The following is a 25896-nucleotide window of genomic DNA, read 5'->3' as shown; positions in this document are numbered from 1 at the left end:
TTTTCGAAGTTTTTTTTTCCGGTGAAATGTTTATCTACGGCTTGGAACGAATTAGTAAAAATATGAATGTGGAGGATAATTTAGGACATTTTTTTGATGTTGTCATCTTTTTTAAATGGTTGCTACTGTCGGACCCCTCGTGCCGCAAAGGTCAACTGTCAAAAGCGAAAAAAGACTCTCAAATTCAAGTGGCGGTGATTGATCGTACTAAAACTCTATGATTTGACTCTTCTATCAATTCAGAGCGCACAAATACCTCGTGGCCAAAAATGTTCATCATTTAGCAAATACTCGAAACGTCAAAAGGCGGGGGGCTGGCAGCAGGCGTCGACGACGCCGTCATTTTATTATCTCGCAGACACACCAGTCAGGGCCTGCTTCGATTAGCTCGTTTATTTCCCTACCCGGTCCAGTTATTATCGGGGAAGGGAAAGGTGGTTGAGGTCTGTTTGAAGTGTAAAATTCAGTTTTGAAAACTCGACAAAATTTCGAGTGCGAAAATCGCTTAACGGTGCTGGTTTTATTTTCCGCGCCGAGGGGTCCGCGGATGTTGCGAGAAGAAAAACAGTAAAAACGAAAAGCGGCGAGTGTCGATGACAGAATATGTTGACTTTATTTTCATTCTGTGAGATGTTTTGAAAACAAATAAAGGTATAAAGTGTGCACGTTGTAAGTGTGTACGGGCGGTATTGTTTGTCTTGGGAAATATTGTTCTCTGCGATGATACGATGGCGCAATGTTTGTCAACCCGCAGATCCCTTCGTATACGGTGCACGGCATCGCAGCAGGCGACGACGACAGGGTTGAAGTCATAAAATCAGGACTGAAAATTACTTTTTTATTTTTTTTTACCTTTTTGGTCATAAATAAGATTGTAAATTGCTATAAATTTATACCTTCAGTGAAAATGGATCCATGAACGGAAACGCCCTTGCCAAGCTGTAAATTAGCTCATCCATGAAACCAAAAAGCAATTATCCAGCTTAAATAGTGCAGATTACACCGAGAATAACATCATCGCAAGTCTACTAGCAAAGTGTGCCACGAAATCTCCGATGATGGCGTCCCACCCTGCCTACTCGGATTTTAGAAAATTCAATTAAATCACGCGTTGATGCTTTTGTTTGTACCTCTACGTCCTCAAATTAAGCTCAAATTGGTATTTTCATCGGTTACAACGTTTGACCGCAAAGGATTTAAAATGGGCTTTTAATTTAATTAAAATTAAAATAATTAAATTAACTACTTGACAGAAAGCATCCAACTTGACAGCTTGCACCAAGGGGACCATGGTTGATCCATTGTAAAATGTTGTCTTGTCACTTTTTTTTTGCATCGAAATAAAAAAAGTGATCAGTGATCTGGTTTTGAGACGAGAATCAGTCTATTTTTCAAAACCACGCAAAATTTACATCATTTTCATTCAAATCATTATGTTTATTTTGCATAATTTAGCAAACTTTTTATTCTTTGCTCGCTAAAAACATTGATCTAACTTTCCCGTGTTGGCTCACTCCACGAGGACGACACTTCCGCTCTCTAAATTGAAAAAGTTGCAACATGTCGCGAGAACTTTCCGTGAGACAGGTCATGGCTGGAGGCTGTTGAAAACGAACGCTAGCGTACCATTTGAAAAGAGCGTGTAGTGGAAGAACGAGTTTTTTTTGGCAATTTAGTTTTTGGCACCCTTTTAAAATGTTTTGTTTGCTTAAAAAATGCAAACACTGCTTACTTAGGTAGAACTCTAGTCGCAAAGTTTATCTTCTGGAAAGATGCTTTATCCGAGTAGGCTGGGGGTAAAATATGCTTTTGTTGGAGGAAGATGGAATTTTAACTTTAAAGCAAGTTTTTTTTTGTTTTGAATGAAAAACCCACACTGAAGGTGGAGGAGGCGTTTTGCAAGACTGGCGTCGTTTGCTGCAGGAATGAAAGTTTTTTTTTCCAGAAAGTTGGCAACGAAAAAAACGAAGTTGGCAACGCCTACTGCGTTGCTGGCGTCACCTGTCGGGAAAGTTCCTTTTTCTGGGATCAACTTTTGCACGGAATTATCCTGACTAATTACACGACATCGAGCGAGTTGACACCGTCAGCGTCGCTGCCTCTAGCATTAATCGGATTACTGAGATCAGTCAGAAGACCCCTCTGTCTCGGTTGCATTTTAAATTTCCAGGAAATTTCCATTTTTTCACTCCGTTTTTTGCCACTCTCAAGTGCCTCTGCGGCCCCCGATGGGATATTCGAATTGGGAGCGTTTTCGGTTTCAAATGGACGCATCTGCCTGCGGGAATTCACCACCTCCCATTGTGAAAATTCACCACACGTGCATCGAAGGTTGCTTGCTGCCGAAAAGTCTGTGATCCAAGTTGGCGGCGTTGAAAGGGGGAGAACTTTTGTGGCATGTTTGAAAAAATACTGTTGTAATTTAAGGGGAAACACGTTCGATCAGATTACTGGTCGGGGACTGAACTGCAAAAATATGGATTAAAAGATATTTTTTTAATTCTTTTCATTTAAACCAAACCGTAACATTGTGGAAATCACACACTAGTCACGATATGCATGTATTTTTCTTCACTCTCTGCCTTCGACAGTTGCCATTCAGTAATGCTGTTGGTTTTGTAATCGCATATATGCTAACTGAACATCCGGCAGCTGGTGACTTTCCTCAGGACACACAATCTAGTTGCCGGTGCCGGTAAAAATCAAAGCAAGCGAGCTGGAATTTCCATAACCGTATGCATTTCAAATGTTTTGCTGCGTCTGCTGGAAAGCGGAAATGTGTTTGAGCTCGGAAAAAGTTCAAGGACAACTAGATGATGTCGTTCAAATATTACGCATTCTTTCTTCTGTTTGATTGTTTTTTTTTGTCAGAGCTTTTATCTTTACAAGAGTAAAGCTAAAAGTAAGCATCTTTGTTCAAAACTTGCACACAAACATTGGAAAATGTCATTCCATGGCAGACTTTTTTGGTAACATTAATACCACTGCGCGTTTTTGACATTTCGGGCGTGCACCCGTAACGCCATCTTCGCATAAAAATCTGGATAACACATATTTAGTCAGTATTTAGAGCAACTTTGTTTCAGATATTTTCGTTGTGCTCAGACTCGCTGTATGGTGGCAATCAATGATCAAAGAGTGCCTTGAAATTTAGCGCACGTTTGCAGCGCAAGTTTGCAATGCCTGCAGGAATTGCTTCGTTAAGAAAGGTAGAACTGCGAAAAACTTCTCTGCGATTTCCTAGAGGAGCGATGGTTAGAGCAAATCGCTTTTGCAAATTCTGTTGCGTTGTCATCACAACCAAAATGACAATCACCGCTTACTGGGATAGCATTGAAGCGACACCAAGCTCAAAGTAGTGATAACGACCGGTATCGCTAATTAGCATCTAACAGCCTGCTATGATCAGCTTGTGTTTGAGCAGCTAACGGCGTGAGTTCAAGTGAAATTGTCGCGAAAGCCATCAAAAACGAGCATATCTTCGGTAAGATCGCTCGTTACGTTAGATTAGCATAACTTTCCAAAAATTTGGCGTGCAGCCGAAAGTTGCTTGTTTTAAGCTCGGTTAGTTTATCTTGCCAGCTTTAGCTCTTTGTTATAACTGCGAGGTAAATTCCAAATACCTGGTTACGCCTCTCAAACATGGCTCCGCTCGAAGATGCAACTTTTCCCTTATGGAGCAACTTTAGCCGGTTTTTGAACTCAATTTTCAGCGCAATTGATGTGGCTGTTCATCGGGAAATAAGAAAAAAAAATCATTGTAGATGAACCTTTATTTCTTGACAGCGCATTTTCGTGGGTTGCTACGTTGACAACTTTTTTTTAAATTGAAAACAACTTAGTTTTCTAGCTATCAACCTGCACAAATTTGGATTCCTCCGACTTGTCCTTTTCCAAAGCCTACTTCAATCTTGCGCTCCTTCTACGAGGAAGCTTTCTCAATAAATTTAAACGGTTCTGTACCATTCCTCTCAGAATCCCATTCCCCGGAAAGGTTTATTTTTTTATCAACAGAGGGACCATCCATAAACCACGTGAACACTTTTGTTGGGAATCTTCCTCGTCCATATAAAAAAAATACTTTTTTATGGATCGTGAAAAATCGATGTGGCGTCTTTGGCAAAGTTGAATTTCTTAGAAACAAATAGTTACACTCTTGAAACAAAAAATATAAAAATCAACTTTTCACAAAAATACGGATTTGAGCAAAATCAGGTTTATTTGAAAATTTATTTATTTCATGACAGATCCTATCAAAGCAAGCTTGGCAAGGACATGAAAAAAAGCGTGCTGCTCGGTTGAGTGAGTGACGTTGATTTGTTAATTCATTTTGTTTAACCTGTCTGTCGGACAACCTTCCCAGATCATAACTAATGGACCATATTGTAATAATCTTCTCTTCGTCCACCTTTTTTTGTCGGCAGCCACCCCTTTGGCAGCCATTTGTAATAATTTATGATCGCCGGACCACCTTCCTTCTGTTCGACACCGTAATAATCGTATTTCACGGGATCATTGATCGGAGAAGGGCGGCACCCCACTTATTGCTCTTTCTTTCAACGGTTATTTTTGAAGCAAAGTGTCGTAACAGCCAGAATTAAACCTTTGAATATTTAAATCGAGAAAATGTCGCGTACGTCACTTTGCGCAGTCTCCAACCTCGAGGTTTGTTGACCGCCGAATGTTGCCCATTATAAACCAATGAAAGGGAATTTATTGATGTTAAATATGGTTCGAATCAAGAGCAGAAAACAAAACTAAGCAAGCCATGAAAAGGTCGGGCCCACAAGAGAACTGCGCGTCTCCATTTTGAGTTGGAATCGCTGAATCGTGCTTTGCAATTTAATGTCTGGCATTTTTATATTTCTTTATTTTTTTTAGCAAAAAACGTTCTTTTTTTGTAAATTCTTAATGTCAATCATTTCTTCTACCCGGTCAACACATCAATAAAACATTCTAGTCAGAAATGCTGCGGGGCTTTTGCGTCAGATCTGCTTTCTCTTTCTAGCCATTGTTTTTTTTTGTCGTATGCGACTTCTAGCTGTATTTTTTTAATGGCTGCCCGATATGCCAGCCAACATATCTTGCAGGGAATGTGACAGCTCGAACTCGATCATTGTTTGCATCAAGACTCTGTGACGAGGGGTTCGTCATTTTTGGGTTGAATTATATTTTTTTACGCTTTATTTGAGATTTTCGCAATTTTAATCCCAGCTATCCCCAAATCAAACCAAGATTGTTTTGTTTGTGCATGGCATGCTGCGATTGTTTTGTTTTTTTTTCTGTTTTTTAAGGTTCTAAAGTCAGCTCAAAACAGTTCTTTGTATCGCAGCGTGATTGAAAAGAGCTTCCAAAACGAAAAGTTTTGCCCAATTTTATTACCTTTCCAGCTGTTATCTGAGGGAGTTTCTATAAATTTGTCTAGCATTTGGCAGCCCGGTTTGATTTATGCGTTGCATGTGCACTGTGCTTGAATGTGGCAACTTTTGCGTGGTTGCACCAGAGATCTATTACAGAATGCAGTGCCGTAAAGTACAGTTTATGGCTTTCAGCACTCTGGAAGCGCAGAAGATCGAAATATTTATGTTGGGAGCACTTTCGAGCACGTGTTATAGGTTATGAGCCACGCGACACGAGCAATTGCAATGCTGGAATTTGAAAGTTTTGACCATGTTTAGCTATAATTTGAATTCGGCATCGCTGCTAAATTTTTTAAATTAATTAAGCAATGTGTGCAATATTGCGAAATCTCAAAAATCCCATAACTAATCATGTTTTCAAGAATTCTGAAATAAGCTTCATTTCACAACTCGAAATGGTAATCGCAGCAACCCGTAAAGTGTCGTGTCAAGGACATCGCTTGCTTTTTGTTAAAAACGAAAGCATCGCGTGCTTTGTCTGCCCAAGAATTCAATTAAACTCGTAATGAACAAACTTCATCTTGGTCAGGGGAACCCCTCCAGTTTTGTCTCTGTCAGACGCCACAATTTACTAGCGAATTTATCTTCTTTTTTTTCCTGCACCGAACAAATTCAACAGAAACGTTTAATGAATGGGGAAAAAACTAATTAAATTATGCCACTTGGCTCACAATAGAGCTTCCCAAGTAACATTTTTAAACCAACTAGCCACCACCAAGTTTTATTAAGGTTTTATTGTAGCATCTTGATTGCTTAATAGTTTTATTTGGGCATTCACCGCAACCAACAAGCAAGAGCTAATTAATAGGTTCTAACAAGGTTTTATGCCTCGGACATAAAACCGGGAGAAAATAAAAGCCGACTGGCTTTCAATAAGGTTTTATGAAAGTTTTAATAGAGGCTTGAAAACCAGATGGCAATGCCATGCCAAACGGTTTTATCGCATGCTTTGTTAAAACCAAGGGTGTTGTAGCTGTCAAGTGCCATTAGGCATGCAAAAAGCTCACTTAAAACCATAAGCTCCTATTAGAGCATTTATCGCGGCCAAAAAGCAGTGCATAAATATGGCGCTAAACGCGTGCTCTGATTGAATATGATTGACCGCCATCTTGGCAAAAAAAAATTAAAAATCATAAATTTGATGAAAACACACAATTATGATGAATTTGTGACATCGTTAGCATAGCCACAGAAGTTCAAACATAATTTGAACATTTTTTGCAAAGATTTGCAACACAATATTTTTTAACATTAAAAACTATGACTACAAAATAATGATTTTTGATGAAGCGAGTTGATTTTTTTGGCTCTATCTCCCCTACAATCATCAATAAAATTTTAACCGCAGCTGAATTTGAGCCACCAATTTCGAGAAATAAGGTTTAAAATTATTTCAATTACCTCCAATATCTATCATATCATCATCACCATTTTTGACAACCATCTCCATAATTTCATTTGGCAAGACGAAGACTCATTTTTTTGCCAGAATAAAATCTGTTTGTCATAAGACGCATGAAGACGTATGAAATGTCATTTTCCCTAACTCCTAACAAGGTTTTAACAAAGGCTTTATCAAGGCTTTAAGGAGGTTGTTAGGATTTCGTTGTAAAGCCTTGAACTCCTATGTGGGTTTTATAAATAGGCTGTAACAAACTTTTGCGGAGGTCCTTTTGGGTTTTAAGTGAGGTTTATCGGGGTTCTGGGGAGGCTGTTACGACTTGGTGGTTTTAATGTTGGTTTTGGCTGATAGGTTTTATAGCGGTTGTGACAGCTTTGATAAAGCTTAAAATGTTACTTGGGTTATCAATGAATAGAGTTTTAAATTATAGCCACTGACGAACTGACGTGCCACCAGGAACAAATTGCTCGATCATTTCTGACCGCATTCTTCTTTTTTTTCTTTTTCCTTTTCTCTTCTTGAGTGAATGTCAAATTTCGAGTTTGACACTTAACCACGTGCAGCTGCGAAGAATTCAAGTACAACAAGTAAAAAGGGCTGATAAGGATAAGAATTATAATGTTAGAAAACATCTTAAATCATCATGATCATTGACAATTAATTCATGGCAAATCAATACTTCTAACTACCTTTCATTAATATTTGAAAAATGTGTCAAAAATTGAATTTCGTTATGGATTTTGCAAAAATAAATCAACACAGGAATGATTTCCGCCCTTTCAACATGTTGTTTCAGAAAGCTTCTCAGCAGCAGCAGCTGTGCATCTGTCAAACCATGTGTTTGACAATCGCCGATCGCTGCGAGTGAGTGAGAAGGAAGATGGGAAAGTGCGGTCAAATTTGAATTCTTGGTGGCACGTCAGTTCGTCAGTGTTATAGCGTCGTCGTAGCATGCCATGAATGCCGCGTTGTAGTAGGTGACATGTCGTCCTTTTCACACGGCGACATCGTTACCGTGGCTTTGTGGACATAGTCATGGCCTGCTAGACGTGACAGGGTTGCTTGCAATTAGGTCGGAGGTTAAATGGACCAAATTAGCCGACGCTGAAATTAAGGGTAATTTCTGGGGCATCCTGTCTTATTTCTGGACCTTGAGTGGAGACAAAAAATATTGGGGTCTGTCATGGAAACGTGTTGTTAGACGGGGAAAATCATCAAGATAATTGTTTTTCAAATTTCGATCATTTTGACAAGGCTTTTCCGACAATCAAAATTCTTACTGTGCGTGCAAATACATCTGTCAAACGGACCCTCTAATAACCCGTAACTAAAATGAAACTGATTGGTCGCGACGTCACGACTGGGTCGAATTCCGAGAAGAAACAGCTTTTACTGTCTCCGGCAAAATGTGCCCGGCTCGACCGGCAAGTCGTCGAGGGACCAAGTTTAACCCCTTTTTCGTGACAGGCCGGAAAAAAACACAAAATTAATGGCCCAGCAATCCAAAACTGTCCAAGGTCACGGCCAAAGTTCTTTTTCTGCCAGTGACATAAATTTCTCCGAAAACTGTCAATTTGATTTACCGTGCGCGAAAACATTTTTTCGTTTCGTCGAACAAATTGACGAATTCCGAGAACTCGTAATCGTATATCATTGAGCAAGTTAAAACCAAATCAAAGATCAAAGAGTGCCACGCGAAATCCCCTCTGTAATTGCTTGACACTTGATCGAATCAATCCCATCCAAGTAGCCAAACAAAAATCACACGATTCCCCTCAAAGCCTACTTGATCCTAGTTTGAGCCTTCCATCCGAAGAAAGCAAAAAAGCGTAAAAATGCAACCCCTTTTTACTCCCCTAGGTGAGTACTAGGAAAATCCGTTCCCAGAAAAAGGGGTCTAACCTTAACTTTGTTAGACATGGCTCCTGACAAGCGGAGTGCTCGAGAATGTGCTGTTTGTCTACGATGATGGCACTCCCCTGGGAGCAAGGTTTGGCAATCTGCCAGCGCACAATGACAAGTACCTACGGAGTTTGGTTCGATGCCCCCGTCATGGCCTACTTTTCTAGGACTTTTTCTCTGTGGGATAATCGATGCTCGCGAAACGTTTCAAAAGGGCGCACCTGAATTTTTTTCTTGTTTATTCAAAGCGGAAAATTTTGATTGGAAAGATTTTTTACCCGTTTTGTGGAATAATCATTTTATGAACCCAACCAACGTCAAATTTGCACCACAACTTGGTCAGAACTTTCCCTTTCATGCTGGCGCAGCGCTGTGGATTGTTTGCATCCCGAGCGGAAAATTGCGTTTCCATTTTCCGCACACACGTGAATGGTTGCTGGGAAGCCTTTTTCCCCGTTGTTCACCTTTAAGAAGGCGGAGCACTTTTTGAGAAAAGAATTTCGTTTGAAAGTCTGCAGGCCTCTAGGCAAAAAAAAACTTGGGAAAAAGGTTGGTCCAAAACTCATGGGGACATGCTGCGTCAAGTATAGTACTTCAATCTAGTTTGCCATGATTTCACTTTATTCTACTCTAGTTTAAAAAAAACTACCGTAAAACGGGGTGACTTTGATAGCCGGGGTGACTTTGATAGGTTTGCGATTTTTCCGCAAAATGAAGAGTATAATTAAAATACGTAAGGAATGGTTTAGAAACATACTGACCGTGGTAGAGAAGTGTTCAAAGTATCTCAAGAAGAACTTTTCATAAAATTTTAACAAGTTTAAAGAGTTAGTTAACTATAGTTAACAAAATGTTGATGAAAGTCATTATTTTAAACTTCTCAAAGTGTTATGATTTTCTCAATGAACATGATTTTTAATCGAAAAACGGAATGCATTTTCGGATTCTTTGGACAATTTTCCACTAGGAGAAGGTGAAATAAATTTGTAAATAATAAATAATATGTGTTTTTGAAACACCATTTAAAAAAAATCTCCAAATTTATAAGCAATTTTAGTTAAATAAATTTCATCTAAAATGTGAAAACTTGTGATTCGTGCTCGAGTTCGTGCTTCAAATTCTGTTAAAAATGCAAAATAAATCGATAGTTTTATAAACAAAACCAGTTTTAACAAATTTTAGGCGAAATTTCGACTTTTTAACAATTTTACCTTAAATTTATATGTATTTTGCTTAAAAGCTTATACACTTAGTTAACTAAATATAAACATTGTTTTTTTTCTTAAAAACTATATCAGCTACTTTAGTGATGGTACATTTAGGGTACAAATAAAGTTTGAACATCTTAAATATGATTTTAACAAGAAAAACTATGACTATCAAAGTCACCCCGGAATTAAAAGTAAGAATTTTTAACGTAACTATTTTTTTAAACATTATTGAAAAAACTTTTATTCCGAAATTGTGCATGGACTTTGTGTAGTCTACCCCAGTACATGTTTAAAAAATAAAAATCTTGAGAAAAACCTTACCTGTTGGAAAATATGCTAAAAACAAATTAAAATCCTATCAAAGTCACCCCGGTTTACGGTATTTAAACTATCCTCAATTTTTTCCAGCATTAAGTGCTCCACTTTGCTCTAACCATTAGTCAAGCCCAGCGTCCTCATCGCAGTTGAAACCAGATTAATGAAGCCCTTTCAGCTGCTACCAGCTCGGCTAACAGGTGTAATTAGTTACTCTGAAGGTGCCGGGAAATCCACCCAGCCTGCCTAGATGTAGCTCCTGCAGGTGGCTTGAAATTTTGTAATATAATTCCATTTTATTAACATTCAATTTTCAATTTTCCTCTTTTTCCCCACAGTAGGCGGATAGGTTCTCACCACGATCCACCCTAATGACACGGATCCAAATCTAGTGAGCTGAAGCACGTCGACATCAATCAAGCTAGCCACGCTTTCTGCAGGGTTGTTTCCAAGGGAAACGTCACGTTCTTCCCTGGTTGCTGTGATCATTAACAGGCAGGTGATAAGCTTTTTCACGTTATTTTCAGATGTAAATTAGATTTAGAATAGCTTTAAATAAAGAATGCTTTGCTCATTTGAAATATTCACATCACTGTTTACACGAAATTTGATTTCAGATTCGGATTTAGCGGCCAAAATTACTATAAGAAAACATACCCTGACCTTTGTGACACATGCTTGCAATATCGTGTAATTAGTAGGCCTTGCTTCTGAAATCTGAGAAATTTTGAAAATTGGCACTTTTTTACTCACTAAAACTCAAATATCTCGGCTCTGGAGTGTCGAAATTGCATTTTCTCCGAGGGAAAAATGTTCGCCATGAAATTTCCTACAAGTTGCATGTATGGTTTTACTGGGAAAAATAGGCTACCCTAAATTAAATGAGCATCTCTGAATTTTTTTTTCGAAAATTTGCGATTTTTTCGACATAAATCCGCCTGGGAGAGTCCAAAAACTTAGGTTTTGGTCCAATATTGATAGTGCATCTTAATCTATGGACAAAAACCTATCGTTTGAAGATAATACTCACAACATCGAATCAGTTTTTGTATTGATTCCAAGCGATTTTAGAAAATTTGTTAAAAAAAAGTGACTTTTTTCAGTAAATCGACTAGGGGGTGCGAGAAAGTATTTTATTATTTTTTCTTGTCAAAGAAAACATTGTCCCTAACATCATAATCTATCATTTAAGAAGTGAGCACCTGAAATTCCTCGACATGACCTCAAAATGGGACAGGCTAGCAAGCATGCATACATTTTGCTTTGTTTGCAAACACGAAAAAGAGCGAGTTTGTTTGTCATCGTCTAATACCTCCTTCATGAGAATATTTAAATTTAACTATTTGGGGTCGCTCAACCCTGATTTAATTTTAAAATTTAAACAAAAAAAAACACGATTTTTTTCTTTAGAGAACTTTAGATAGTCGAGTCTTGACTGCAATTGCAAGCTTTCTCCCTCGCTATAATCTATCGAGTTTCAGGGTGGCCAGGCCAACTACGATTGTTTAAACTGCACTGCACAGTTACACTCCAAAACAGAGTGAATCGCAATTGAAATGAAGTTAGTGTTTGCGATTTGCTACCCTAATTGCATACTTTTAGGGAGGAAATTGAGTAGTAAACGATTTCTTTACTCTCGTTTTTAACGAGAAGATTTTAATGTTATGTTCAACAGTGTGACCCAAGTCGAACATCACAGATACACACAAAGAAAGCTCGTGCAAAGTTTTGGCGTTAAAACTCCCAAAAGCGATCCAATTCTTACCCATTCTCGGAACTAAGATCCGAATACACCATATTTTTGGGAATTTTTGCTTAAAAGTTATCCGCTTTCAAAAATGTCCATTTTTGCGCGGCCGGCTCAAGATTATACCCCGAATAAGCCCGGATTCGGGCCACCCTAGTGATTAATAATATCCTTTAATTTTTGATGAAATATCATTTCAAGAAAATTAATTCAAATTAAATAATTTCAAGTTACTATAAAAACAACATATCTGGAGTTTTTTTTGAAAAGGTCCAATAAACCAAATTTTCAGTTTTTGCATTTTGGGTGTTTTTTAATACCCCTGACTCAAGGCGGTTTCAAAAACACCCAAAAAGCAAAAACTAGAAATTTGGTTTATTGGACCTTTTCAAAAAAAACTCCAGATATTTTGAAAATCTTCCATTGCAAATAAATAACCCAACGTTCAGTAAAACATGAAAACAAAGCCTATTTGATTGGAAAGTGACATGTCTACTACGCCAATCCAAAACAACAACAAAAACAAATTCTCATAAATTTTTAAAACGAAATTGGTTCTGAAACTACCCAGTCGTTCAACATGTACCTCAAAACTGAAAACCAAAAAAAAAACAAATATGCAATAAACATTGATTTCACCTACGCGAGCGATATCCCTTTTCCAACATGTTGCTTGCTTGCTGTTTTGGTTGTTGGGCTTAGGGGGTGAAAAAATATCGTACAATATGTATCAGCTTTCCTGATAGGAGCGCATACTTGGAACCAAAATGGGGAGAAGGGGATAATTTCACCAGAAGAAAGTGAGCCCTTTTGGAAAGCCATCTGAGAGGAAAGTGAAAGGAAAACCGAACGACGCTGATTATGTTTTGCAATCAAAGCAACCTACGCTTGTTAAGTCACGAGGTAGAGAGAATATAAAAACAATGGTTGCTATGTTGAATTTTAAACAACCAGCTCAGTTACCATGAACATTATTTGTTTACATATTGACATCATCTGAACATTGTTTGAATTTAATGTTACAGCGATTAGTTGCATTGTTGTAGAGTATTTCTCATTGTTTGAGATTCATAACAGCGAAACAGTCAATAACCTGTACCATTCATAATTTGAAATGCTTCAACGACAACTGTTTCATCTTTTTTTATCAAACATTATTATTAACGATGCCTTGTTCTCGAAAAACCGATAATCAACAAATCAAACCACGTGGATACCAATGTTTCTTGTTTTCACCTTGACGGCTGCCTACTTGGATGTCGTTACTCCAGCAATTTAAAATTGTCACGAAACTTTCCACAATTGCACCCCGTAATCGATGGGGTGGGTTCACCCAATGGACTGCTAATTGAATGGTTTCACCATTCAGGGCTAAATTATTCATTAGAGCAAAGTGGAATGTAGCAGGCGGTGGTTTTGCCACAGGGGACAATAATTTCTGTCGTGGCCTCAAACAGTAATTGTGGGCCATCCAAGTGAGCTTCGCGGAATTGTGGCGGAGGGATTGACATCAATAGAAACAGCTTTCTAATAAATATTTCAGAATATTTGACTGCTCAAATCATCATTTGGAAGAAAAGTAAAAAAAACTTCGATTGTCCACGTTACGTATTTTTCAACGATTATTAGCGTCATCCACGAGCTTATCAAAATATCTCCCACGACATCTTCCAACGTCGACATTCACCGAAAGACTGTTCATTGACTGTTCCTCTGTACTCCAGATAACGCTAAGTTTCCGCAACCGACCACCATGTGGCACCACGAGCAATCAGCTGTTTTACACGAAGTTGCACGCATGCCTACTGCGATCCTGAAGCTTTTTCCGCCAACGGAAAAGCTTCCCAGCAGAAAGCATGGCCTGCTGGCTTCTGATGAAATTCCATGGAGACGCGTAGTGTTTTGTACACTTCAATTGGGTCCTAAAATGAAGCTTAGATTGCTGATATTATTGTTTACAGCGATAAGCTTCCTCACTGAGGTAAGGCTATAATCCTGCTCTAAAAATGAACTTTGTATTAAAACGTCGAAGACCCACCTTCATGTATACATATCGACTCAGAATCGAAAACTGAACAAATGTCTGTGTGTATGTGTGTGTGTATGTATGTATGTGACCAACAAACTAGCTCATGTTTCTCGGCACTGGCTGAACCGATTTGACCCGAACCTGTTGCATTCGACTTGGTTTAGGGTCCCATAGATCGAGTTTTATACAGATTGAAGTTTCGATAAGTAGTTCAAAAGTTATGTATAAAAATGTGTTTTCACTAATATCCGGATCTCGCTTAAATGTATGTAAACTATGTCCGGGTCCATCATCCGACCCATCGTTGATTAGGTTATCAAAAGACCTTTCCATCGAGTCCACAACATTGAAGATCTGGCAACCCTGTCTCGAGATATGGCCACTTAAGTGGTATTTTTGTACTTTTTGGAAGCCGGATCTCACTTAAATGTATGTAAACTATGTCCGGATCCACCATCCAACCCATAGTTGATTAGGTTATCAAAAACCGAATCCACCATCCGACCCATTGTTGGTTAAGTTATCAAAAGACCTTTCCAACGAGTCCAAAACATTTACGATCTGACAACCCTGCCGTGAGATATGGCCACTTAAGGAATATTCATGTACATTTTTATTCTGGATCTAAAAAATAGATGAAATTTGTGTACAGCCATTGCTGGTAATGAGTGAGGAAGGCCCCAACCACATAGGTGGATTAAGTTAGTTTTTCTGAGTAAAATGACCCTTTGTACGACCACAAAGAGTATAAAATGGATTTTTAAATCAATTTTGAAAAATTAACCTCGCGGTCCTTCTTGACAGAAAAGCTCCCACTTGACAGCTCGTTCCAAGGGAACCATAGTTGATCCATAGAAAAAATGTTGTCCTGTCAAAAAAATTGTTTGCATTAAAATGAAAAAAGTGGTCAGAAATGGTTTTTAATCGTGTTTTTTACCGTTGTACATATAAATTTACATAGGGCTTTAGTACCCAATTCGGAATTGAAATTTATCGATAACTCTGAATGAATTTCGTTGTAGGTAAGTTACGGAACACCCTATCCCTTTTTTTCATCAAACAGCTCAATCAATTTACAAACGAAGTTAATTTGGCGAACTGTAATCATCCTGTTCTACAACAATCCCGGATTGAGCCACGTTTGCCAACAGCTGTCAATGCCGTAGTCAAAAACCGATTAGCCACGTGTGCCGTTGGTCGCCGCAGTAGGCCAGTTGGTTTCAAAACAAAGCTTCAAAGTTTCCATTTCAAATAAATTTAGTTATTTTAGTTTTAAAACCTTCTCCGGGTGCTAACCCAACACGCAAAGTAGGCGTTTGAATGTGGTTGATGTCACACAAGAAATGGGAAAATTGTCAAAGTTTACACTCTGTTGGTGCAAATTTCGCATGGCTTGCTGTGTGAGCGACTGACGTTGCGGTGAAACTTCAACAGCGTTGTGATGTTCTCTGTAATAATTTTTAGTATTTTAGTATTTTTGTAATTAAGTATTTTTGTATTTTAGTATTTTAGTATTTTAGTATTTTAGTATTTTAGTATTTTAGTATTTTAGTATTTTAGTATTTTAGTATTTTAGTATTTTAGTATTTTAGTATTTTAGTATTTTAGTATTTTAGTATTTTAGTATTTTAGTATTTTAGTATTTTAGTATTTTAGTATTTTAGTATTTTAGTATTTTAGTATTTTAGTATTTTAGTATTTTAGTATTTTAGTATTTTAGTATTTTAGTATTTTAGTATTTTAGTATTTTAGTATTTTAGTATTTTAGTATTTTAGTATTTTAGTATTTTAGTATTTTAGTATTTTAGTATTTTAGTATTTTAGTATTTTAGTATTTTAGTATTTTAGTATTTTAGTATTTTAGTATTTTAGTATTTTAGTATTTTAGTATTTTAGTATTTTAGTATTTTAGTATTTTAGTATTTTAGTATTTCAGTATTTCAGTATTTTAGTATTTTAGTATTTTAGTATTTTAGTATTTTAGTATTTTAGTATTTTAGTATTTTAGTATTTTAGTATTTTAGTATTTTAGTATTTTAGTATTTTAGTATTTTAGTATTTAGTATTTTAGTATTTTAGTATTTTAGTATTTTAGTATTTTAGTATTTTAGTATTTTAGTATTTTAGTATTTTAATTATTTAGTATTTTAGTATTTTAGTATTTTAGTATTTTAGTATTTTAGTATTTTAGTATTTTAGTATTTTAGTATTTTAGTATTTTAGTATTTTAGTATTTTAGTATTTTAGTATTTTAGTATTTTAGTATTTTAGTATTTTAGTATTTTAGTATTTTAGTATTTTAGTATTTTAGTATTTTAGTATTTTAGTATTTTAGTATTTTAGTATTTTAGTATTTTAGTATTTTAATATTTTAGTATTTTAGTATTTTAGTATTTTAGTATTTTAGTATTTTAGTATTTTAGTATTTTAGTATTTTAGTATTTTAGTATTTTAGTATTTTAGTATTTTAGTATTTTAGTATTTTAATATTTTAGTATTTTAGTATTTTAGTATTTTAGTATTTTAGTATTTTAGTATTTTAGAAAGACCGGCCCGTGGCTTAATGGCTACGGCTCCCGCCTCATAAGCGGAAGGTTCCGGGTTCGATTCCCGACCGGTCTCCTTGAAATTATTCGGTTATAATTGAACTTTGAATATGAACAAAAAACACATGGAATTAGGTGGGATTCGAACTCACACCTTTGGATTGGTAGTCAGATGCTCTTGCCACTCGGCCACCGAGGGGTTGACACCCCTTGAGTGAATTAATCCGTAGTGGTGAAATAATGTCACAAGGTCATTTACTATATAATACAACAATCCCTTTCCCAACGTTTCCCCTACACACACTACACACCATATTCTATAAATAACTCAAAGTGGTTGGTACGGTATGTCCTCACTTCTTCTTCTTCCCCTGATGATTCCATGAAATGTGGGTTCCGTTCATAGAATCTGTCTCTTGCGGTTAATGCAACGCAGTAGGCCGGGCCGCTTTAGTGAGTGTAATACATTTCGGGGGTTCTCGAAAGTACTGCAATCATTAATAATGACAAGAAAGAACTTGAGGCGTAATCTAACCATAAGTTCTTCCCGGATGCTTTCTTCGGACTGGCTGCGCTTGTGTTCGATTAGATTAGATTAGATTAGTATTTTAGTATTTTAGTATTTTAGTATTTTAGTATTTTAGTATTTTAGTATTTTAGTATTTTAGTATTTTAGTATTTTAGTATTTTAGTATTTTAGTATTTTAGTATTTTAGTATTTTAGTATTTCAGTATTTTAGTATTTCAGTATTTTAGTATTTCAGTATTTTAGTATTTCAGTATTTTAGTTCTTTTTTCAAAAAAGTGAAGCGAAGAAACCCAAAATAAACCCTTCGATGAGTCGTCTATAATCTTGTGTTGAGTCTCCAACGAAAAAACAAAATATAGTCGTCTCTCAAGAAGATAAAGCCACGACTTGCACTTTTCCCCTCTATCTTTTTTTTCGATAGAAAATCGCTCCATTTACTGCAGCAAAAGACTACCGTGTTTATGTTGTCACGTGGAAGACATCTCTATCTGTCTACACTCGGCTTGCTTCGATTGCATCGAGCAAGGAAGAAAATCCTCCGACCTTCGTTTTTCATGGCTTGCTTGGCTGTCGTGCCTCTCCAAGTGCACGTACGTGAGTGAGGTTCGGTGTGGCAACCATTTTCGCAGCTCGTAAACGGCCGGAGCACAAAAACAAGTTTGCCAGATCAGACTTTTCCGGAAGGTACTCAACGTCGTAGTTGTTTGGGTCGTTTTATGAGCTCGGTTTACTTGTTTTTACCTTTTCCTCCGCCGAAGGGTCACGGACAACAGATGAACTGACTTTATGATAAGAGCATCACAACATGATTTTTTTAAAGAAAAGTGGCATGCTTAGACACAAAACTAGCTAGGCCGATAATAGAAATTGCGTTTGCTCTAGAGCAATCTCGTCAGACGAGAATAGACTTGGGAAATATTTTTGTAAAATGCTTGTAGAAGGAATGCGAATAATTTTTAATAAAAATCAAATTAAACAGAAATGTTCACAAAAAGCTGCTCTACTGGTTGGTTTATTTGGTTATAGTAAATTTCAATTAACATTCCAGATTATCCATCCGCCTAGTAGGATGGGATTGGGCATTTGTCCTCAGTAATTTTTTTTTTTTAGCTATGAGTAAAATTATCGAATCGTTTACTTTGGTTTGATAATATTTATTGTTTTATAATTTTCACAAAAAGTTAGATTTCTTCCTGTCCCCAACCAAAGTAAACGTGCTCCGTCCCGTACGTAAACGACCCTGGCCACACGCCGGATCGTCGCCAAACGACGCGCGGCAGCTTGTCTCCAACCTCCTTGACGGTCCAATCACTTTTCGGAATTCCGGTCGCCTTATAAAACACGGCCACGTCCCTGTTGCAAAACAACCGCGGCGGCGTCGAATCTTCCTGCGGTGACCCGTTGAACCGGTCCAAGGTGATTCTGGCCAAAACGGCCCTCAAATAGGCTTGTTCTTGTGGTTCGGGATTCCCCTTGAAGAAGGTTCTCAAATCTCGGGAGGCTTTGATTTTGTCCAGCGTGATCCCAGGAAGCGTCACCCAGCTATCCCGGGTCAGATCCGGACTGACAACGTACTGGACCACGTTCAGCTTCACCTCGATCAGAGTCTTCAACGCTCCAAATTTGACCTGATTCAGGCTGAGTTCCGACGAATCTACGGTGGCGTTGCACGAAACCACATCCAAACTACCCATGACGCTGAGTTCCACTTCCGGTTCCTGCGCCTCGTCGATCGCTTCCTCCAACAACCCGTCCATCACCGGAACCGCAACCGTTCGAGCCAGCTCTTCGTCCGTGTTCGGTGGAATCGCCGTCTCCAGAATCCGCTCGAACATCTCCATGGCCATCGATTCCGCGCCGCACCAGTCGTGCACCAGCGACTCGTCGGAAACGGTTCCCCAGATCAACCCACTGATAACCTCCTTCGCAATCTGGAACTTTTCCGCGTCCATCGCCAGCTCCAGCTTGAGCGCCTCCAGATTGTCCCGTTCCACCTCCAACACGTAATAATCCGCCGTCAGCCCGCGAATAACCCCCCAAAATCTCACCTTTCGAACGCTTTCGCCTGCGGCCAGCGTCTCCAGCTTGCGGTCGATAAAGTAGTCCGCCGACGGTGGCAATGCAAACCCCATCTGCGCCCACAGCGGAACCTGCTGCAGAACGCTGCTTACCGTCACCAACGGACCCAATTTTCTCTCCTCCAACCCCCTAACGTAACTAAGAATCCGCTTCGCGCACTCCACCCTGTGCTCGTGCTCCGCCCCCTTCACGTCCCGCACCTCACACTCCGCCTCCACAAAGTGTCCCCGCTTGACCTGGCGGCAGTACTCCTCGAAAAAGTCCACCACATCGCCGGAAGTTTCGGTCAGAATGCGCGCAACCAACCGCATCAACAGGGTGTATCTGAAAGAACAAAATGGCGGCATTCGAACTTCCTGACAAAAAATGGCTAAATTTTACGCATTGTCCCCGTTGTCGCCTATGCGCGACTGGAGCAGGTTCCGGGCGCTGGATAGGGCACTCTCCAGGCTCACCCGCTGCAGGGAACGGGCCTCAGAGGTGGACACGATGTCGCGCTCGAAAAAGGGAGCGGAAGGGTCTTGCTCGGTTGTTGATTCGGTGGAAGCCGCCATTTTGTGTGCAGCGAAGAAAGCAAAGGTGACGTCTGGGAGAGGCGTGGGTTGCTTTGATCGAAGCACTTGTTTGAAGAGTACATATTATGAAAATATATCGATAAAAAAAATTCAAATCAAAAATTTCATTTCTTATTTATTTAACAAAAATAAAACACAACTTTTGTAGCTTAAAAATATTTTTTCTTCATTTTTATTCATCATCATCCCTAACTTCCCCATCTTCCAACTCATCGTCCAGATTTATTTTCACGATTTTCTCCTCCTCAGACTTCCTTCTCTCCCTCTGCTCCTCCTCACTGCGACTCCGCCTCCGGTGCCTGTGATGTTGATGCTCCCGACGGTGGTGGTGCCTCCGTTCCCGATCCATTCCCTCGTCCCGCTGGTCCATTTCGATCAACTTCCGCGTGGAAGAGTAAAAATTCCGCAACGTTTCCCGCTTGTTGTGCTGCAACACCGAACTGACCGTCCTGCTGAGGAACCGCTTGTTGGTCTTCTTCAGTGGACACTCGCGCCACCCCAGGGCACCAACCTGGGCCGCCCGGACCCGGCCCCGCTGCACGTCCCGGTGAATTTCGTCGATCGCTTTCCTAAAAAAATTAAATCAAAATTTTTAAACCTTCAAATTTTCCCACGTCCGCGCGCCACCCACTGTTTCAACTCCTCCGAGCTCAGCCCCGGTTTGCTGCTGCCGGCAATATTGACCGTGCCGACGATTTTATCCCCACCGGCCAAACTCTGGACGGATCCCTTGAGCAGCGCACTTCCATTAGGCATTGGGGTCGCTGCGGGGGCGACCGTTCCGGCCGGAACCGGCTTCGGCACGGTGATTGTCTGCACCACTGCTGGGACCACCGGCGCCGGAACGGGGCACGGAACGACCATTCCGGCCGAGATCGGATCGATGGCGGCACCCGCGGGCTTTACCGTGCCCACGATGCGGCCCGGCGTCCAGTTCATCGGTGAGATTTGGGGGAATTTATTTTGGTTTTTATGGTTTTTGTTATTCGATACTGTGTTGTGCTTGGGACCACTTGAAGCATTTGTTTGTAAACAAATCGATAAACGTCAAAGCTCATGCAAGGTTTCTGAGGTTGGCAAGGTTGCTTTTAAATAAGCATTTTTCAGTTTTTTCCGTTTTTTTTTGCGTTTTTGAAAATAAACCTTAATTTGTTATTTGTGCGTGAATGATAACCTGTTAGTTAACAACTATTTATCAGGTCAAGAAAAATTAAAAAAAATGTTAAATATTGAAGTCAAACGAAATCTCATAATCCGCTGTTCCACTCATTCATAAACCTTGAACGCCTTGTACACCCTTACCAAAAATCATGATTTTTTTAGTTCCAAATCCCACTTTTCATACGAATTTTTCAGTTCAACCCATATAACCATTTTTATGGTTGTAGTACCTGAACTCAAAAAATCGTATGAAAAGTGGGATTTGGAACTCAAAAAATCATGATTTTTGGTAAGGGTGTACGGTGCTTGTTACACAAACTTGCATGCAACTGGAATCGTACGCAACATTCTACACAAGGAAAGTCGATTTAGGGAGCGTTCTTATATTTTATTACGCATTAAATGCAAACTTTTGCAAATTGTGAAAATTAGAGACCCTAAATAGGGAGACTGGTCTAAGCTGGCTAAATCGATCTGGCAACGTATGTTTTGAGCTTGGCAACACTGATAAGTTTTGCTGGGCGTAAAGGCAAATGCTCGTTTGGATACGTCAAACTCGTCACGGGTCCCCCAGAGACCGTTATTATAAAAAAAAAATTTCCATCCAAACCAATGATTGGACATGGTTCCTGGGACCATTTTACACCTCTGGACCAAGTTTCAAAATATTTGCCGGCAGGAATTTCGAATACGGTCAGTTTTAGTGTTTCGAGTAGAAATTAAGGGGAAATCACATGTAAAATGCGTAGAAAAAGATCAAAGTTTCAATGTTTTAACAACAAAACATTACTGGTCATGGTTTTAAATTGTATTAACATGTAGCAGAATGATATAAAAACGATTTACAGCTCTGACTTAGCCGGATTAAGCCGATGTTAAGTGACTTAAGTATATTATTTACAAGTTTATGCCTTAATATCTAAAGAAAACTCCTACATCAAGTGATTTAAAGTCAAGGAAAACTAGGTTGCACAAAAATAACTTAAAATGGGGTGACTTTGAGCCAAGGGGTGACATTGTACCAACAAACGCATAAAGATTGCTTTGATAAGCTTGAATTTTATGTTAATTTCATTATTTGTAGACGAATTAATTTGGTCTATTTATGTTCCCACAAAGGAATTTGATGTTTTTGCTACGCTAATCTGCTTGTTCTATTCTCGCTGCCGGAACCTGTTGTAGGAATCCTTGGTTACCAAAGGTTACCACTTTGTTTGTTAGTTCTTCAAGTTCTCGGATTTGAACGTTCGTCACCTCGTGCGAAGAATTTGTCTACAAAAATGGATTTCCACGAGAGGAATAGAACTTTGGTTTGCGTTTTGTGTCTCACTTGGGCGGCTTCTCTGCGGCCGATTTCCTCAAACGTTGGAATCGTCATTGGAGCAAATTTTTTGATGGACTTTGAACAAAGAAGAAATTTCTACCCAACGGTTATCTGTGGAAAATGCCGGCATGCTTGTGGAAAAAATTCCAAAGGAGAAGAAACATTCAAGGTTCACAGTTATAAGTATGATTCTACAACAATAACAAGATCTTCGGGTGTTTGCAAGTGTGAAATTTGCACTGCTGCAAAAATTCGCGATGGAACAAATTTGCCAGGATTTAAACCGATTAGAGTCAAAAGGGGGAGACCACGCAGCAATGAGGAAATTTCTGATAGCAAGACGATGCGATTATGTGAAACTTGTCTCAGCGATTTTGGCCCAGGCAAAAGGCATGTTTGCAATCAATCCACTAGGACAGCAAACTTAACTAAAATTATGAAAAGTGGCGAGTCCTCTTCTTCTTCCACGGATGCAGCAGTGCGTGATTATCTCAATTCTTCACATGAGTCATCGGGTAATAAATTCTCTTAATATACTTATATTGTACTGAATAAGTTTTTCCCCAAGATGGAACAATAACTTTGCGTAACATGAAAGGAAAAGCGTCGGTTTTCAAGAAAATGTCTACAAGATCAGAAACATCAAAAAATCTGCATGCTAATGATATATTTCAAGTCAAAGCGGAGAACAACTTGAGCATGAAAAAAACAATGGGTATTATTTAATTTTATTTAAACAACAAATTTAGAAAAAGGGTTTATTTAATATAGGAGTTATCAAAAGTCTTCGCACGACGGGTGTTTTGGTTGAACCAGGAATTCGCACAAAATTGGTGGAACTGAATCGACAGTTGAAAGACTTGTTCAAGATTGAGCATCTGTCCAACTTAGATAGTATGATTTAAAAACAAGTGAATTCGCTTGATATAATCATTAAAAATCATTACAGACAGCGAAAATTTGGGCAAAGCAAAAGAAGAAGTTGCAGTGTACTGTACTGATGTTCAAGAGCTCATAAATCGAATAAAGCAGTCAAGATCGTACACAAGTGATGATGGCATTGTGGTGAAATTGGGAATTGATGGAGGAGGTGGATTTTTCAAAATAACTCTATCTGTACTGTCAAAAAATCTGGAGCAGCTGACTGGAAATGCATTCAAGGTCGGCGGTGTGAAACGACTTTTTATCATTGCTCTTGTGCAAAATCTCGCGGAAAAGTATGAAAACGTCGCTCCAATATGGACAAAACTGCTGAAGCTGCAAAACATCGAAGCCATAATAGCAGGTGACCTCAAGATAATCAATATTATTACTGGAATAATGGCACACTCCTCGAGACAGCCATGTCCATACTGTGAGGCACAAAAGTCAGCCCTTGGAACATGCAAGGGAACAAGTAGAACCAAAGGCAACATCAAGACCAACTATTTGAACAAAAAGATGGGTGGCAGGAACACTGCTTGCTGCATATACGAACCATTGATCTACGGAAACGATGACGACGAAATCCTTTTCCTTTGCCCTCCTCCGCCACTGCATCTTACACTCGGAATTGTAAATACGATCTTCAAGGGAGTAGAGAAGAATTCTCCCGATTGGGCAGATTTGTGGGTGAGCCAAGCCAACGTACGACATCAGCAGAAAACATATGGTTTTACAGGCCGGGCTTGTCACGCGCTATTGAAGGCGGCTGATTGCTTGGAACTTAATTCTGATTTACTTGGTTACGCTAAGGTAAGCTATTTGAGAAAGAAGGTGAGAGATTTTAACAATTATTTATTTATTTATCAGGCTCTGAAGAAGTTCAACGACGTATATAATAAGTGTTTCTCATTTAAACTAGATGCTAGTTTTGAAGAAAGTATCCACGAATTTGTGTCTAGCTGGGAAGACCTTCAGCTACCTAATACTTCAAAATATCATATTACTAAGCATCACGTACCTGATTTTTGTAAGGCAACGGGACGAGGACTTGGGCTACATAATGAGCAAGCCTCTGAGTCCGTACATTCGGACTTTGACGTCGTTTGGCAACGGTACAAAGCGCCTAAAACCGCCGAAGTGTACAATGATCGGTTGCTCAACGCTGTAATTGATTACAATAGCAACCACTTGTTTTAGTCCTACGCACACTTCACACTTAACATTTCACAAAACCTCAATTTACACTTCTTGATTATGATTTGAACATTTGATACACTTATACATTATAAGCCTCTCTTCAGCACAGGCGTAAGGCGTCACCTTTTGTTAATTAACTTTCAAACTTTTCACTTGCGTTCCTAAGATATTGTTATGCTGTTACTATACTTAAGCTAATCAAGCAGGCTTAGGTGAGTTAAGTCACATCTAAAAAACGTTGTTTGTTGATTGTAGATGAAATATATGCATGTTTGTAACGAAAAAAAAAAAAAAAAAAAAAGCGTTTGTTGGTACAATGTCACCCCTTGGCTCAAAGTCACCCCATTTTAAGTTATTTTTGTGCAACCTAGTTTTCCTTGACTTTAAATCACTTGATGTAGGAGTTTTCTTTAGATATTAAGGCATAAACTTGTAAATAATATACTTAAGTCACTTAACATCGGCTTAATCCGGCTAAGTCAGAGCTGTAAATCGTTTTTATATCATTCTGCTACATGTTAATACAATTTAAAACCATGACCAGTAATGTTTTGTTGTTAAAACATTGAAACTTTGATCTTTTTCTACGCATTTTACATGTGATTTCCCCTTAATTTCTACTCGAAACACTAAAACTGACCGTATTCGAAATTCCTGCCGGCAAATATTTTGAAACTTGGTCCAGAGGTGTAAAATGGTCCCAGGAACCATGTCCAATCATTGGTTTGGATGGAAATTTTTTTTTTATAATAACGGTCTCTGGGGGACCCGTGTCGTGTCTGTTTGGGTACGTCAAATTCACTTTGACCAGTCTCCCTATTTAGGATCTCTAGTGAAAATCTGTAGTTTTTTTTCAAAAAGGTCCTATAAGCAAAATTTTTATATTTTGCTTTTTGAGTGTTTTTGAATGACCCTGACTCAAGGAGGTTCCAAAAACACCCAAAAAGGAAAAAAAATTGTTTATAGGACCTTTAAAAAAAACTCCAGAAATACATCCTTTCTGATCGCATTCCTATTATCGTCCTATCAGCACATTGAACATATTGCATAATTTGCAATTTATAGTTTAAATAAAAGCAACCGTGCAATACTCTATTGTTGACTTTTCTAAAAATTGTGCTTTGATAGCGGAAACTGCATAAGTGATGAGATAAGGGGCCCTTTTATTATTTTTTTGCGCTTAAAAACCGTTTCGGATAACTTTTTTTTTTGTTTGAATGCAAACAACATTGGTCGCCTTGGAAAGAGCTGTCAAGAAAGATAATATCTGTTAAGAAACCAAAAAGTTCATTTTTCAAAATTCGTTTTTAACCCTTTGTGGTCGTACAAAGGGTCATTAGCTTCGATAAATATGATTTATTGTAGCGAACCATAATATCATTCACTTAAGCTTAATTTAAGGATCCAATAAGGAAAAAAATAAATCAATATGACCAAAATTACCAGAATTACCAAAAAGACTAAAATGATCAAAACAACCTAAATAACCAAAATGACCAAAATGACAAAAATTACCAAAAAGATCAAAAAGACCA

At 38.5% G+C, this 25896-nt stretch overlaps 3 protein-coding genes across 5 annotated transcripts; 1 reads left to right on the top strand and 2 right to left on the bottom strand.

Annotated features, from left to right (window-relative positions):
* Positions 1-18240: 18240 nt before the first annotated feature.
* LOC120415045 (uncharacterized) lies at positions 18241-19784 on the bottom strand. The gene is made up of 2 exons (XM_039576419.2): positions 19562-19784; positions 18241-19504 (listed from the first exon to the last, which is right to left on the bottom strand). Exons 1-2 carry the CDS (start codon positions 19732-19734, stop codon positions 18283-18285), a joined length of 1395 nt encoding a protein of 464 aa, XP_039432353.1. The 5' UTR covers positions 19735-19784; the 3' UTR covers positions 18241-18282.
* A 134-nt stretch (positions 19785-19918) lies between these two features.
* On the bottom strand, positions 19919-20798 carry LOC120415054 (uncharacterized). Its single transcript, XM_039576435.2, has 2 exons — positions 20387-20798; positions 19919-20324 (listed from the first exon to the last, which is right to left on the bottom strand). The coding sequence occupies exons 1-2, from the start codon at positions 20692-20694 to the stop codon at positions 19928-19930; spliced, it is 705 nt and encodes a 234-aa protein (XP_039432369.1). The 5' UTR covers positions 20695-20798; the 3' UTR covers positions 19919-19927.
* Positions 20799-21477: 679 nt separating this feature from the next.
* Positions 21478-25129, top strand: LOC120415087 (uncharacterized). Of its 3 annotated transcripts, XM_039576502.2 has the most exons (5): positions 21478-22755; positions 22809-22955; positions 23012-23134; positions 23190-23974; positions 24032-25129. In XM_039576502.2, exons 1-5 carry the CDS (start codon positions 22197-22199, stop codon positions 24359-24361), a joined length of 1944 nt encoding a protein of 647 aa, XP_039432436.1. In that variant the 5' UTR covers positions 21478-22196; the 3' UTR covers positions 24362-25129. The 3 variants fall into 3 exon arrangements, with proteins under 3 accessions (XP_039432436.1, XP_039432435.1, XP_039432437.1); XM_039576501.2 differs by having other exon boundaries at positions 23190-25129; XM_039576503.2 differs by having other exon boundaries at positions 21478-22955; positions 23190-25129.
* The last annotated feature ends 767 nt before the right edge of the window (positions 25130-25896 follow it).

Source organism: Culex pipiens, chromosome 1 (assembly GCF_016801865.2).
Source record: "Culex pipiens pallens isolate TS chromosome 1, TS_CPP_V2, whole genome shotgun sequence".
Taxonomy (NCBI): Eukaryota; Metazoa; Arthropoda; class Insecta; order Diptera; family Culicidae; genus Culex; species Culex pipiens.
This window is presented reverse-complemented; position numbering and strand designations above follow the sequence as displayed.

Coding starts and splice junctions, on each gene's coding strand:
- LOC120415054 (XM_039576435.2), bottom strand. CDS start 20,694: ATGAACTGGACGCCGGGCCGCATCGTGGGCACGGTAAAGCCCGCGGGT. Junction 20,325..20,386: donor AGCTCGGAGGAGTTGAAACA/GTGGGTGGCGCG, acceptor TAATTTTTTTAG/GAAAGCGATCGACGAAATTC.
- LOC120415087 (XM_039576501.2), top strand. CDS start 22,197: ATGGATTTCCACGAGAGGAATAGAACTTTGGTTTGCGTTTTGTGTCTC. Junction 22,956..23,011: donor GAGCATGAAAAAAACAATGG/GTATTATTTAAT, acceptor TATTTAATATAG/GAGTTATCAAAAGTCTTCGC. Junction 23,135..23,189: donor GCATCTGTCCAACTTAGATA/GTATGATTTAAA, acceptor AAATCATTACAG/ACAGCGAAAATTTGGGCAAA.
- LOC120415045 (XM_039576419.2), bottom strand. CDS start 19,734: ATGGCGGCTTCCACCGAATCAACAACCGAGCAAGACCCTTCCGCTCCC. Junction 19,505..19,561: donor GGCGACAACGGGGACAATGC/GTAAAATTTAGC, acceptor TTGTTCTTTCAG/ATACACCCTGTTGATGCGGT.